Source organism: Panthera onca, chromosome D4, assembly GCF_046562875.1.
Source record: "Panthera onca isolate mPanOnc1 chromosome D4, mPanOnc1 haplotype 2, whole genome shotgun sequence".
Lineage (NCBI taxonomy): Eukaryota > Metazoa > Chordata > Mammalia > Carnivora > Felidae > Panthera > Panthera onca.
This window is the reverse complement of record NC_138351.1, coordinates 61,796,274-61,810,245: the sequence shown is the minus strand read 5'-3', so window position 1 is coordinate 61,810,245 and position 13,972 is coordinate 61,796,274. Positions and strand designations below refer to the sequence as shown.

The following is a 13,972-nucleotide window of genomic DNA, read 5'->3' as shown; positions in this document are numbered from 1 at the left end:
ATGCTGGGGCACAGGGCCGTGAAGACCCCACGGTTCCCAGGATGTGAGACCAGGGAGAGTACCTGGTACTTATAATGGGGGGTGTGAGTCCTCAGTGGAGGGCCAATTCTTATTAACTCTCTCTAAGCAGGAAACCATATAAAATACCACCAAAATTTAAAATTTTCTATTAAAAACTACAGACGTTAACATAAAATGTTGATACTCAAAATGCAGGATTTGGTTAACTGGAAAACCCACTGAAATGCTAGTGGCCTCTCAAAGGGGCATCCGTGGGACACAAGCAGCAGAATCAGGAAATGGGCTTTTCCCAAAAAGCAGATTCCTGGTCCCTACCAAAAATCTATCAAGCCTGACTTTCTGGAGACTGTACCTATAAATGTGTCTTTTTAAACAAGTTCTTTGTTAAACAATTCTTATATGTGGCAAAGTCTGAAGGTCACTGTGCTAAACAGGTTATTTCATAAGTAAATAAGCAAATCAAGACTCCACAAGATGGGTCTGGGAAGCAGGGGCCTGGGTGTTAGCCCCGTCTCTGCCACTCACTGCGTGGGTGACCTTGAGCCTGTCACTTCCCCTCTCTGGGCCCCAGTCCCTCCCTGCTGTAGTAAGAGAAAAGAACTAGGTGACCTGCAAGGCCCTTCCCTGCCCCAAATCTATGAAAAGTACAATTTTTTAAAAGTTCAAACAAGAAGGCAAGCATGTTTATAGAATGTGCACGCCACTACTATCCTCTTTCAGGATCGTTAGATAAAAACCATCAACATGGAAGAAAAGTCTGCCAGGTTCTCCTGGAAAATCCCATCATTCCCAGAGAGAGAGAGAGAAAGAGAGAGAGAGAGAGAGAGAAGGGACAAGTGAAGGATGAGTCCAAAGAGAAGACTGGAATACTTACCCTAAAGGAGAATTCGAGGTTTTCTCCGCCCCAAACTTCCATTCCTGTATCATAAGACCCCAGATATTCAAAATATTTCTTACTCACAGCAAACAGCCCTCCAGCCATTGTTGGGGACCTAGGAGAGTGTGATAACCACATTGCAGTGTGAGCAGCAGGTGAACTGTCTGTCGGGAGCCCTCCAGCCTGCCCAGTCGTCTCTAAGCACACCCTGACTTTACGCTCTGTACCAGGCCTTGCGCTGGGCCGGGAGGCATAGATGTGCCCCACGGTCCCTGCCCTAGGAGGCTCACAAACATCTCGCCAGGCAGCACTGTGTGGGCACAGAGGGGAGGGCATGGGGCAGGTGGGCAGGGTTCAGTTTCCCAGAGGAAATGAGGCCTGAAGAACACGGAGGAGTTGGCAGAGAGGAGGAATGGAATGTTTCTCCAAGAAGATACCAGCATGAGCACAGGCCTGAGGGCGAGATAAAACCTTGTACCTCTAGAAGCACAGACAACCCAGAGAGTTGAGGAAAGAGACAGGCTCCCCAAGAGGATGGCTAGCGCTGGGCTGTGGTGGCCTTGGTCACAGGGTCACAGGGCAACACAGATGCCCTTTGGAGCGTAGAAGACCACAGAAGGCAGCTCTCATCTCAAAGCTCCTCCAGGGCCCATTCCTCTCCTGCATGAGTGGCCTCCTTCCAGGACCCCGATGGCCACTTTTGCCTTCTTCTTCACCCAGCCTTGTTTTCTCCCCAGCAGGTTCCTCTGGTTCTAGAAATGGCCCAAGCCTTCTTTTTTTTTTTTTTTTTTTTTTTTTTAATTTTTTTTTCAACGTTTTTTATTTATTTTTGGGACAGAGAGAGAGCATGAACGGGGGAGGGGCAGAGAGAGAGGGAGACACAGAATCGGAAACAGGCTCCAGGCTCCGAGCCATCAGCCCAGAGCCCGACGCGGGGCTCGAACTCACGGACCGCGAGATCGTGACCTGGCTGAAGTCGGACGCTTAACCGACTGCGCCACCCAGGCGCCCCATAATGGCCCAAGCCTTCTGTCCTACCACAGCAGAAAGCTGAAAGGTCAACACACCAAGACATGCAGATGCCAAGGAATGTATTGAGAGGTAGAGAAACTGTACATCATCAAGGGTCTAACTGTTTAAAAATGTTAAGGTCTCCCGGCAGTGCTTCTGGGCCTTGACAAAGTATTGGCTTTCCAAGCTCTGGGCCGATGAGAAAAGGACAGCAAGATTCCTTGTGGAAGGGAAGGCTCTAGACTACAAAGCACTTCCACGTGTTTCATCCCAAAAATCTAAGGGGTAGGCAAGGTGGATATGCTTGTACCTATTTCACAGGTGAGGAAACTGAGACCCAGGGATATTATAGGAAGGGAAGAGGAGGTGGCCATGGCATCCCCGAGCACATGTGTGTGATGGGGAGGAGGGGACCATGGGAGTACATGTCAGCATCCCAGGTTGGATGTATGAACCTGGATAAGACCCTTCCTATTCTGAGCCTCAGTTTACAAATCTGTTCAGTGAAAGTTGAGTAGGATGTCACTCAGGACTCCTACAGAAGCCAGGGTGTCACCACAATCCCTGCCTTCCCCATTCTCATTCAGTCTCTCTCAGTCCACCACATCATCTCTGGAGTACCCTGTTTCTCTCCATCTTCTCCTGCACCATCATTCCTGACTCGAAGATTATGATGCCTCCTAAAGATGTCCCTGCCCGCTGCCCCGCCCCCTCCAGGCCCCTTGCCAACATGGCATCTAGCAATCTTTAAAGAATGTAACAGGCAGGGTCACTTCCAGCTCAAATGCCTTTAGTGGCTTCTATTCTCTCAGGGTAAAGTCCAAAGCCCCGTCCTTGGCCTTCTAGGCTGGATGTGACTTGGCCTCGTTCATTTCTCCACCCCCATCTCGTTTTCTTTAAATTTATTTATTTATTTATTTTTGAGAGAGGGAGGGGGGGACACGCAGAAGCAGGGGAAAGGCAGAGAAAGAGAGAATTCAAGCAGGCTCAACGTGACAGTGTGCCCCATGTGGGGCTCAGACTCACGAACCGTGATATGATGACCTGAGCCAAAATCAAGGGTCGGACACTTAACTGACTGAGCCACCCAGGCACCCCTCTACCGCCATCTCTTGAGACTGTCTCCACAGGCATCTCCCTCTGGCCAGTGGGTCATCTCAAGGTCAGAACTCAGAAGTCCTCCTGGCAAACATGGGTGCAGATCTAAGACACCATTTCTAGCTCAATGCAGCAATAAAGCTGATGTCCGATCTCCCTCTGCCTGACTCCCATTTGCTCCTGAAGTTGGAAGGGGAGGAAGAAGCCTTTATATTACTTCAACACCTCAAAGAATGAGAGCAACCAAGCCCCCGCTGAACCCACTCTACTCAGACCCAGGATCACCAACTAGCCAAAGGTGGCCCATTCACCCCCCAGGTCCACCTATCCCCCAGTTGAAAAAGGACCTGACAGTGTGTCCTCAAAATGTTAAGCATGAAATTATCATATGACCCGCCAATGGTGCTCCTAAGTATATACCTCAAAAACCTGAAAACAGGGACTCAAACAGTAACAGTAAATCAATATTCACAGCAGCATTGTTCACAATAACCACATGATAGAAACAACCCAAGTGGCCATCAGCAGGTGAATGGATAAACAAACATGGATGTCTACACAGTGGAATATTGTTCAGCCATTAAAGGAACGGGGTTCTGGAAGAACCTTGAAAACACTTATGTGGAGTGAAAGAAGCCAGACACAAAAGGACAAATACTGTGTGATTCCACTTATACGAGCAATCTAGACTAGGGAAATCCATCGAGAGTACAATAGAAGTGACCAGGGGTTGAAGAAGAGACAGGGGAGTCATTGCTCAACGGGTATAGGGTTTCCGCACAGGACAATGAAAAAGTTCTGGAAGTGATGTTTACTCAATACTATGAATGTGCTTGATGCCACTGAGCTAAACACTTTAAAAATGGTTGAAGTGAACAATTTTTTTGTTATGCATATTTTACCACAGTTTTTAAATACGTAAATAAATAAAATATACCAACATAAAATTCATGTGGGTGGTAAAGATTTTTTAATAAAAATAAAATTATGCTCGGGCACCTGGGTGGCTCAGTCGATTAAGCGTCCGACTTCGGCTCAGGTCACGATCTCGCAGTTCATGAGTTTGAGCCCCACTCTGGGCTCTGTGCTGACAGCTCAGAGCCTGGAGGCTGCTTCAGATTCTGTGTCTCCCTCTCTCTCTCTCTCTCTGCCCCTCCCCCACTCATGCTCTGTCTCTGTCTCTATCTCTCTCTCAAATATAAATAAAGATTTTAAAAATAAAATAAAATAAACAAATGCTCTGGAGAAAGTGGGGGAACAACAGCTAACCAGCCCTCCCCGGGTACCCTCACTGACACGGTGGCCAGACGCAACGAGACACGCTCAGAGAGTGAGTGGCCAGAGGTTAGCCCCTAACCTGATGACATCGATGGGCGACCGCATCCGCGTCCTCTCCCTCTCGGGAACCACGTGCCACGTGAACACCAGCCTCCAGTCGAAGCCGCCGATCTGTGGCTCCCCGGCATTGCCCAGGTACTCAAAGGTGTTCCAGTCGATCACATCGATCACAGGACATACCACCGCCGACTCCTCTTCGTGGATCCTGCGAACATCCGGGATGCCCCATGTGCCTCTCCATGAGGACAGGTGGCGGGAGGACGATCAGGGAATTTGGGGATGACTCTCCTCATCCTTCCGCGAGGAGGGAGGAGAGCCCGTGTGAGGAAGGCCTACGTCTCTCGTTGCAGGTGTCTGCAGCCACATGAGGCCCTGGCGGGTGATCCTCACAGGGAACGCTCAGGTGGCGGGGGAGACCGAGGAAGGAAGGATTCTGGCTTGAATAGGAAAAGTCCCCAGCTTCAATATTCAGATTCCATCTATGGACATACTGGATAAATCTGAGTCCCTCCATGAAAGTCAAGACATGTGAAAACCAAACGTCACTTTTAAGACAGAAAGCAGATTTTGCAATTTCTAAAGACTGCCAAGAGGGACCTCATTTAATCACAACGAAATGTCTTAGTGTTGAGAACGAATTATCCCTCTAAAAAACAGAGATGCGCCCAGACCAAAGGATCAGCTTTGGAGTTAGAATAAAAATTCAAACCCTGCCCCTTATTTGCCGTGTGACATTAGCCAAGTCGCCTAACCTCTCAGAACCTGTCACCTGTGGGTGACCCTGGAACGATAATATCTACTCTTAGGGTTAAGGTGAGGACACCCTTGGGGGATGTTTATAAGGTGGCTGGCAGAGAACCTGGGACCTACTGCTAGTCTTTTCTTGTCCTCTTTATTACTGTGAAACAGGTTACAATACTGTAGAGAAAAATGCTGCAGATATCAGTCCATGTGCCTGCTTTAGCTATTCTCTCTGCAACCATGATCACAGACCCAGCCATCCTTCAGCATATGCTGCCATATCGTGTGGGGTTTTTTTTTTGCACTTGACAGTGCACCAGGGAAGATGAAGTGGGACTGGCCTGTGTGTGAACACTGGATTTCTCTGGGCTACATTCCGGGGGCTTTTATCTGGAATTTGAGACCTAAAACATCATAAGTCACACAGAGCAATGTGAAGAAACAGAGATCGACCAGACTTGAGTTGTCAGTGTCCTTAGAATAATCCCAGAAAGTCAGAGGGGGCAAAGTGAATACCACACTCAGGTAAGAATTACAGTATTAGGCGAAATTGCATTGTTCAGGATAGACTGTATGAATAAAACCTGTGCATTCACTAACTGAGGAAGATTTAATTTTTAAATGTTTATTTATTTTTGACAGGGGTAGGGGGTGAAGGACAGAGAGAGAGGGACACAGAGGATCCAAAGCAGGCTCTGCACTGAGAGCGGAGAACCCGATGTAGAGCTCGAACTCACAAACCGTGAGATCATGATCTGAGCCAAAGTCAGAGGCTTAACTGACTGAGCCACCAGGTGTCCCCCCCCCCCCACCCCCGAATTCTTTAAACAAACTTAGGGCACTCTTAAAAGGTTTGAGAAGACAAGTGGCTGACCTGCTGGGCAGGTTCAAAGAAGCTTCTTAGCCCCTGACAGAGACCAGAAGAACTTGTGACTTGCAATCAAAGTGGTCGGGTGGCCTAATTTTTATAAGAAAAGGAAAACTGGGGGAGCCGGCATTGGAGTAAAGGACCCTGAACCATGGTTACAAAGTGTGCAGGCCGAGTAATAGCTTGCCCCGTGGGTGGGGGGCGGGGGCAGGCATGCTACTGGCATCTGGGGCAGAACCAGTCTTTGTTGTGCAGGGCTGAACTGCACACTGTGGGACGTCTGGCATCCCCAGTCCCCGGCTCATAAAATGCCAAGAGCACCACCCACCTGACTTGAAAACCAAAGAATATCTATTGCCCAAAGCCCCTGGAGGAACATGGTTACTGCTCCTGTCGGACCGTCCAAGGGACAGGGAGGGTTCCCATTTGGGACCATCTGAGGGACCAGCGTGTGTCAACTCTGGTACACACCTAGGTCCCTGGGGAGCTTCTGAAACATCCAGAAGCCCGGGGCCACCTCTAGAGATTCAGATCCAGTGGTTGGCCATGAGACCAAGGAGTTGGTATGCTTTTAAAAAAATTTTTTTAATGTTTATTTATTTTGAGAGACAGAGTGTAAGCAGGAGAGGGGCAGAGAGAGAGGGAGACACAGAATCTGAAGCAGGCTCTATGGTTTGAGGTGTTATCACAGAGCCCGATGCGGGGCTAGAACTCATGAACAGTGAGATCATGACCTGAGCCGAAGTCGGATGCCTAACTGAATAAGCCACCCAGGCACCCCAGGAGTTGGTATGTTTTACAAGTTGCCCAGATGGGGTTCTATGGGTAGCCAGGGTGGAGAATCCTTTTATCTGGGGATATGGAACAAGGACTTGTCTATGGGGAGGGCTGCCTCACTGGCCTTCAGAGGATGGGCTGGAGTAGAATGCTGGGTGGTATTAGTGCATCAGGGGACTTCAGATCGGCCTAGAGGCAGCCATGTGTGTTCACAGTGGGGAAGGGGTGAAGGACAAACCCACCGGTCCAGGTTCCAGAGGGAACCCTTAGCTGTCACCATGCTGTAAAATTCCATCACAGGCCTGAGGAACCCTGGGTCCTTGCTGCTGGTGAAGCTCATCAGAGCTGAGGAGGAGAAGGAGGCAGCTGTGGGACCCACAGGGGACAGGACATAGATAGGACAGCAGAAGTAGCAGAGCAGGGGACAGCCTGGTCTCACACAGGAAGGAGGAAAGTGGGTCCCCAGCTCTTCCAGACAGACCGTGGCAACCAAAGTGCTAGAGGCCATGGGAAAGCAGTTTGCCAACTGCAGAGATCCTGATCTTCTTTAAAAAAATGTTTTAAATGTTTATTTATTTTTGAGAGAGAGAGAGAGAGAGAGAGAGAGAGTGTGGGCAGGGGAAGGGCAGAGAGAAAGGGAAACACAGAATCAAAGCAGGTTCCAGGCTCCAAGCTATCAGCACAGAGCCTGACACGGGGCTCAAACCCACGAACTGCAAGATCATGACCTGAGCCGAAATTGGGCGCTTAGCTGACTGAGCCACCCAGGCGCCCCAGAGACTCTGATCTTCTGACCCTTCGCCTGCTCCGCGGGGAGGGACCAAACGAAAACCCTCCCAATCTTGGACCTTTCTCCTCCACTTGGAGGAGCTCTGACTTTGCCAGCCCAGCTCCTGCCTGCTGTGATGCTGACTCAGAAGAATAGGGAGACAAAGGAGGAGAGGAGAGGAGAGGAGAGGAGAGGAGAGGAGAGGAGAGGAGAGGAGAGGAGAAGAGAGGGGAGGGGAGGGGAGGGGAGGGGAGGGGAGGGGAGGGGAAGGGAGGGGAGGGGAGGGGAGAGAGGAGCCCAGTGGCAGTAGATTTGGAGGACAGGCAGATTGGGAGGGTTAGCGTATGAGGCTATGGGACAGCAGGAGACATGCCCTTAAAGACAGGGCTGTGTTATGACTTCATGGCTTCATAAAAAATAACATATATTTAAAGCTGTATTTTATGACTATATTGCTAGAAGGAAAGCCACACTCCAGGCTAAATCCATTGTTATGATGCTCATTTTTTTCCTTCTGATGTAAAATAATTAACATAAAAACATTTTTGCAGGTCTATTAAAAAATTTCATGGGTCCTAAGCATTGTAGGTACTGGGTATAATGGATAAGACAGCCTTGCTTGAAGGAAATACACCAAAACGTATATTCTGCAGCACTGTGATTCTATATGATTAATAGCTTTTTCTTGGTTGATCAAAATACTTCCTAAGTGTTCCACAACAAACGTGTATAATAAGCAGTGGTAAAAGTAAACACTAACAAGGCCTCATACATGCTAGCATGTTCTAAGGGCTGTATGTGTATTCATTCATTTAATGGCCTCTGCAGCCGTGTGGGGCACAGACTGTTATCATGCCCAGTGACAAAGGACTTGCCCCAGGGGCATCTGAACCCAGGCGCCAAGGTGAGAAATTTGTTTCTGCTTCTGCACAGCATTGGGCCCCCATTCGCACGCTCACGCACCTCTCCAGCAGCGGCTCGAGCCACCCCTCGTGGCACTCACAGTGGCAGTCCAGGAAGGTCAGCACTTCACCCTTCGCCGCGGAAGCGCCTAGAAGCCTGGCTCGCACCAGGCCCTCCCTCTTGTTGGCGCGGATCAGACGCACCTTGGGCAGCCCGGACAGCTCATTGGCCAGGCGCTCCTTCAGGTGCTCTGGGGAGGCAAACGAGACAAGCGGGGTCACCGCCACGCATGCCAAGCGGCATCCTTCCAGGCCCTCCCTAGCCCCAAATGACAACGGAATAGACAGAAGCCTCCTTTGCTCTGCACCTACCTGGGATGTCCTCACCTCACGCAGAACCAAGGCTGGACATGTACGACGAAGGCCAGGGGTGGGTGGCTGGGGCAGAGGAATCCCAGAACCACCCAGGGCTCCCCGTCAAAACACACGCACACTGAATTGTGTGCTTGAAATGGGTGCATGTGGCATCTGGATATATCTCAATAAAGCTGTTACCCCCTCAAAAATACATTACACCTTGACTTGCGAACATTTAAAAATAAAACACACAAAAACTGCCCAACCACCATTTTTCAGGGAAACTGGGTTAATATACACTTGGTTTATTTATATTAACTAATTATGTAACGTGTTATAAAATTTTAATTTATGTGGAATTATGTTGACAAATTTTATTTACATTTATGTTAACGCAAATTTTCTCAGGAGCTCATTTCATTTGACACAGTAATAATAATAATAATAATAATAATAATAATAATAATAATAATGGCAGCTACCACTAGGGGGCCTACTGCAAGAATTACTGTCCAGGTGATTTATATGAACTCATCAGAGCCTCAGAACTTTCCCATGAGGTAGGTACTACAACTATCCCCATTGATAGATGAGAACACTGAGGCCAGAGAGGCTAAGTAATGTGTCAAGATCGCAGAACAAGTGAGCTAAGGAGCCAGGATTTTAACCCAGCAGCCCTGGCTTGAATCCATAGGCTTAATACTGCCTCCCAGAGCTTTCTTCAATCTCTCAGCCTTGCTAAACAAACGCAAACTGGTTAGGAGGACGCGCTCGTCCCATTTTGCATAAGAAGAAATGAGGCTTTAAAAGTTGAAAGGTCTCGTCCACAGCGAGGGCTGGCCTCAGGACTCCAGACTTCACACACAGGTTCAGGGACAGGAGGCCCTGATTCCCACCCCTCCGTGGGTCAGGTGGAGGTGGGGGGAGCCCATCAGGCAAAATAAAAATGAGAGAATCCCCCCTAATCATTGTGGGTGTCGTCTGAAAGTCTTCAATCATCAGCAAAAGGGAAAAGTCTGTAAACTGTTCTAGGTTGCTTCAGTTTGTAAAAATGTTTCCCTAAATATTCTTGACATTAAAAAAAAAAAAGCATTTCATTGGTTGATTTTTTTTTCATCCTAAATATAACTGCAAATAAGCTGGTAGCAGGAATAAGGGAGGTGACTTCCCAAGCAAAGCTAATTGGTGGTGGCTATGCCCAGTAAACACACAGGTGCAAAAAAAAATAAAGGGAAAAAAAGAAAATGCACATGTACCCTCCTTGTACTCTTTATGGATTTGGTCAGCATCTATTCTAGGTCTGTCTGAACTGCCCTCCCATGCCTGGGGAGGGTTGGCGCCCCTGCGCGGAGCTCAGACTGGCGTGTGGAAAGGCCAGGGGGAGGGGCAGGGCACAAATCCTGTCATCACGGCTTGAGCAGGCATCTTGTCCGTGGCTCAGGTCACCATGATGGAGAGGGCAGCCTCCGCCCCACAGAGACCCACACTTACACTCACGAGAAGAACTGAGCTATGCAGAAGGGGTTCACACCCTGGTCCTGCCTGCTGAGGAGCTATTCAATCCCACGAAGATCAAATAAATAATCTGATCCTTGCTTCTGAATGAATACATTTCTGAAATATCAGGGGTACTCTACATTTTGTTAATATTTCATAAAAGTACAGGTATGACAATATGCCAGGCACTGACGTAGCATGTTACCTGCCTTTATCTCATTTAATCCTCACTGTGACTCTGCGAGCTAGGGACGAGTATCCCACTTTATAGGGGCTGAAGCCAAGGTTGACGCTGGACTTGCTCAAGGTTGAGTGGCTGCAAAGTGTTGGAGCTCGGACCAGTGCCGGCACAGATTTAAAACAGCCCCGAGAGGAGAGGACCAAAGGAAAGGGAGATGAGTACCTACTACGTGCTGGCCGACGTGAGAGTCCATCCTATGCCTGATCTCATTTGTTCCTCACCACTCTCTGATGTAAGTGTGGACAAACCCATTCACAGATGAGAAACTGAGGCTCAGAAAAGACAAGTGACTTGGCCCAGGTGCCATGACAGGTTCATGGTAAAGTTCACCTCTGACCCAGGTGCCCTGAACCCAGAGCCCAGTGCCTAATGGACTTCATGCAGCATCAAGCCCCAACTGTCGCCGAACACCCACCACGGAAGCTACAGTTCCCAGCCTCCCTTGCAGCTAGGTGTGGCCAAGTGACCCCTGCTCTGCTCCATGGGACATGAGGGGAACTTTCGAGTTTAGCTCTCCAGCCCCATGAGATCTTCCTGCCGATGACAGCACGCAGAAGGTGAAGAACCAGCCCGGGGCACACAGACCGGGGCAGCACAATGTCCTAGAGAATGTGGAGATACAGGGCAGAAGGAGCCAGGCCCCAACACTGTGAAGCCGCCACACCAGCCCTAGACCATTTTACACGAGCTTTGTGATATGAGAGAGATCATTTTTTTCCCATGTAAATCACTGTTGTTTAGAGTCTCTGTGAGAACGGCCAAACACACCCACCAATTAGGACACATACTCCAAGCTTTGAAGTCGGACGGACCAGACAGAGCCCGAAACAGCAAGATGCCCACGAAGCAGTAGCTGCTGCCCTTCTGTGTGGCCCACGGATGGTAATTTGGCTTGAGACTAACAACTCAGCCCACGGCTCTCCCTGTTGCTATGACCCTGACATTTCCCCTCAGCTGAGCTTAGCTCCCCCAGGCATGACCACAGCAGCCCCTCCACCCCACTCCCATCCATCGGCCATGCCCCACATGGCAGCACAGTGAGCCCAAGACTGAGCGACCTTCCTGTCCCCCCAGCAGCCCTCAGACGGCTCCCATCAGGCTCATATTTATGCCTAAACCCCCTTATGGCGGCCTCCAAGGCCCTGCCTGGTCTGGCCTCGCCCACCCTGGCACCTCATCTCCCGCGTAACCTCCCCACTGGCCAACGGTCTGCCCTGCAGAATGCCTGCGCGGCCCAACTTCTTCCTGCAACTGGGGCCACTGGGCTGCCTCCTTTACATCCTAGCTTTTGGCTTAAAACCACTTCCTCAGGGAGGCTTCCTGCCCTCCACCAGGCTAGAGGAGGGTCCGTCCCCAAGCTCCCCTTATTCTCCTGCTCTTTTATTTCACAGCACTTTTTCCCTTGCTGTAGTCCACCTGCTATATTGCTATATTATGCTATGCTATTTTGTATTGTGTCCTGTCATCGTGTATTATTCTTTACATGTTCATTGACCATCCCCACCCACCTCTCCACCCATTAGAATGTGAGTTTTACGAGAGCAGGGACTTGTTTCCCACAGAATCCCCGGTGCCTAGAATGGTGCCTGGCACAAAGGTGGAAGCTCAAAATATGTTCGCTGAATAAATGGAGTGCCAACTCTGGACTGCAGGTGAATTGCTGGACCCCAGGTCACCGGTCAGGCCTATAGGGATATGGGTCACTCTCTCAATGGAACACCTCTCCCTGGATTCAGTTCTTCTCCTGTCTGGGCTGCCCCTTTTCGATCTCATCTCAAACTTAACAAATCCAAAGCCAAATGCCCCACTTCCTTTCCCAGACCTGTCACTCCTGCCCTGGGTGGCTTATCTAGCTCTGGGACAGCACCACCATTCACCCAGAAACCCATTCCAAGGGCCTGCAGGTCCCCCAGATGCCATGTCTCAAACACCCCTCCTCCTCCTCCCCTTCCCTCAACTACCACCAGACTCCCAGCCTCCATCTCTCACCTGGGCCGCCTCTACAGCCCCCGGCCTCCCTGCAGAGCTCCCCTGTACACCGTTCTCCACCCACAGCCTAGAGGGATCCCTCAAAGGGCAAAACTGCTCTCCTGTTTAAAACCCTGCCATAGGGGCGCCTGGCTGGCTCAGTCAGTTAAACAGCCGACTCTTGGTTTTGGCTCAGGTCATGATCTCATGGTTCGTGAGTTCGAGCCCCACGTCAAGCTCTGTGCTGACAGTGTGGAGCCTGCTTGGGATTTCTCTTTCCCTCCCTCTCTGCCCCTCCCTGGCTTGCTTGCTCTCTCTCTCTCTCAAAAAAAATAAACATAAATTAAAAAAAAAAAAAGTCCTGCTTTGTTCTCCCCGCCCTCAGGACAAAGTCCTGACGCCTCGGCCTCACGTGTAACGCCTGCACCCTTCCCCGTGTCTCATACCTCTCCTCCGCCTGCTGGTCCTCCGTCCTTCCGGAACTACCTGCAGAGCCTATCATGCAACACTGTGCCTCGGAGGCTTTCCACATTCTATGCCTCCACTTAAAACACCCTCTCTCCACCTTTGCTGCCCACAAACTACTTCAAGACTAAGGTCAGTCATTCTTCCTGAGTGCTCTGTCTCCTGTAGCACCATGTGGTAGAGCCCTCTGTCCACACACCTGCATCCCAGCAGGCTCCGAGCTCCTGGCAGGGGCGGGGCACACGGAGACACAGAAAGCCTGTCCTCCTGGGGCCCATTCCACCCCTCCTGAGCCGCACTCTTGCCTCCCAGGCACTGCTCTGGGAAGCCAGGCCCCTCCAAGAGCTCATGTGGAGGGCTTACCTCTGTCACTGTAGTCATCTACGAGGATGACTTCTTCTAGCAGCATGTCTGGGGACGTCTCGAGGACACTGTAAACTGTCCGGAGGAGAGTTGACCAGGCTTCATTATAAAACGCTATGACAACAGATGTCGTGGGCAACTTGTCATAATCATATTTCTTCTCTTTGCACCTGCAAATACAACATAGCTTCAGGGAATCGAGAATCCGCAGCTGACTGTGTGTACCAGGCCCAGGCTGGTCCTAGGGATGGAGGTGTGAAGGGGACACAGGACACAGTCCTGAGACCTCCTCCTAGGGAATGGAAAATAATCTGCTGGGATCTTCCAGAGACCCCAGTGTTCCTCTAGGAGCCCCAGCGGAGTCTAAGAAAGGTTCTAAAGTGACACCAAGAAGCTTGAACCGTGGGACACTATTTTGAGGCTTTAAAGCAAATTTCAGATTTGAGCAACATACGAGCTAAGCAGACTCAGAAGGGAGGACGATGGCCACCTCCCCCTCCTCAGCACCTCTCTCGTGGGTCCTCTCCCTTCTGATTCCACTGCCAGGCCTGTGCTCAGACCGTGCCCTCTGCCTGGAACGCCCTTTCCTCATTTCTCTACCTGGCAAACTCTCTGTCCTCTTTCGAGAACAGCTCAGCCCCATCCTCTCCCTGGGACAGCCTGTGGGGGCAACTGCTCG

At 50.1% G+C, this 13,972-nt stretch overlaps 1 protein-coding gene across 1 annotated transcript in view; it reads right to left on the bottom strand.

Annotated features, from left to right (window-relative positions):
- GALNT12 (polypeptide N-acetylgalactosaminyltransferase 12) overlaps window positions 1–13,972 on the bottom strand; it is a 37,119-nt gene that overhangs the window by 11,080 nt on the left and 12,067 nt on the right. Inside the window, exons 2-5 of the mRNA XM_078436656.2 lie at window positions 13,294–13,463; window positions 8,464–8,653; window positions 4,365–4,550; window positions 896–1,013 (exon numbers count right to left, since the gene is read on the bottom strand). Coding sequence (XP_078292782.1) covers window positions 896–1,013; window positions 4,365–4,550; window positions 8,464–8,653; window positions 13,294–13,463 — 664 coding nt within the window. The remainder of the gene's footprint in view (window positions 1–895; window positions 1,014–4,364; window positions 4,551–8,463; window positions 8,654–13,293; window positions 13,464–13,972) is intronic.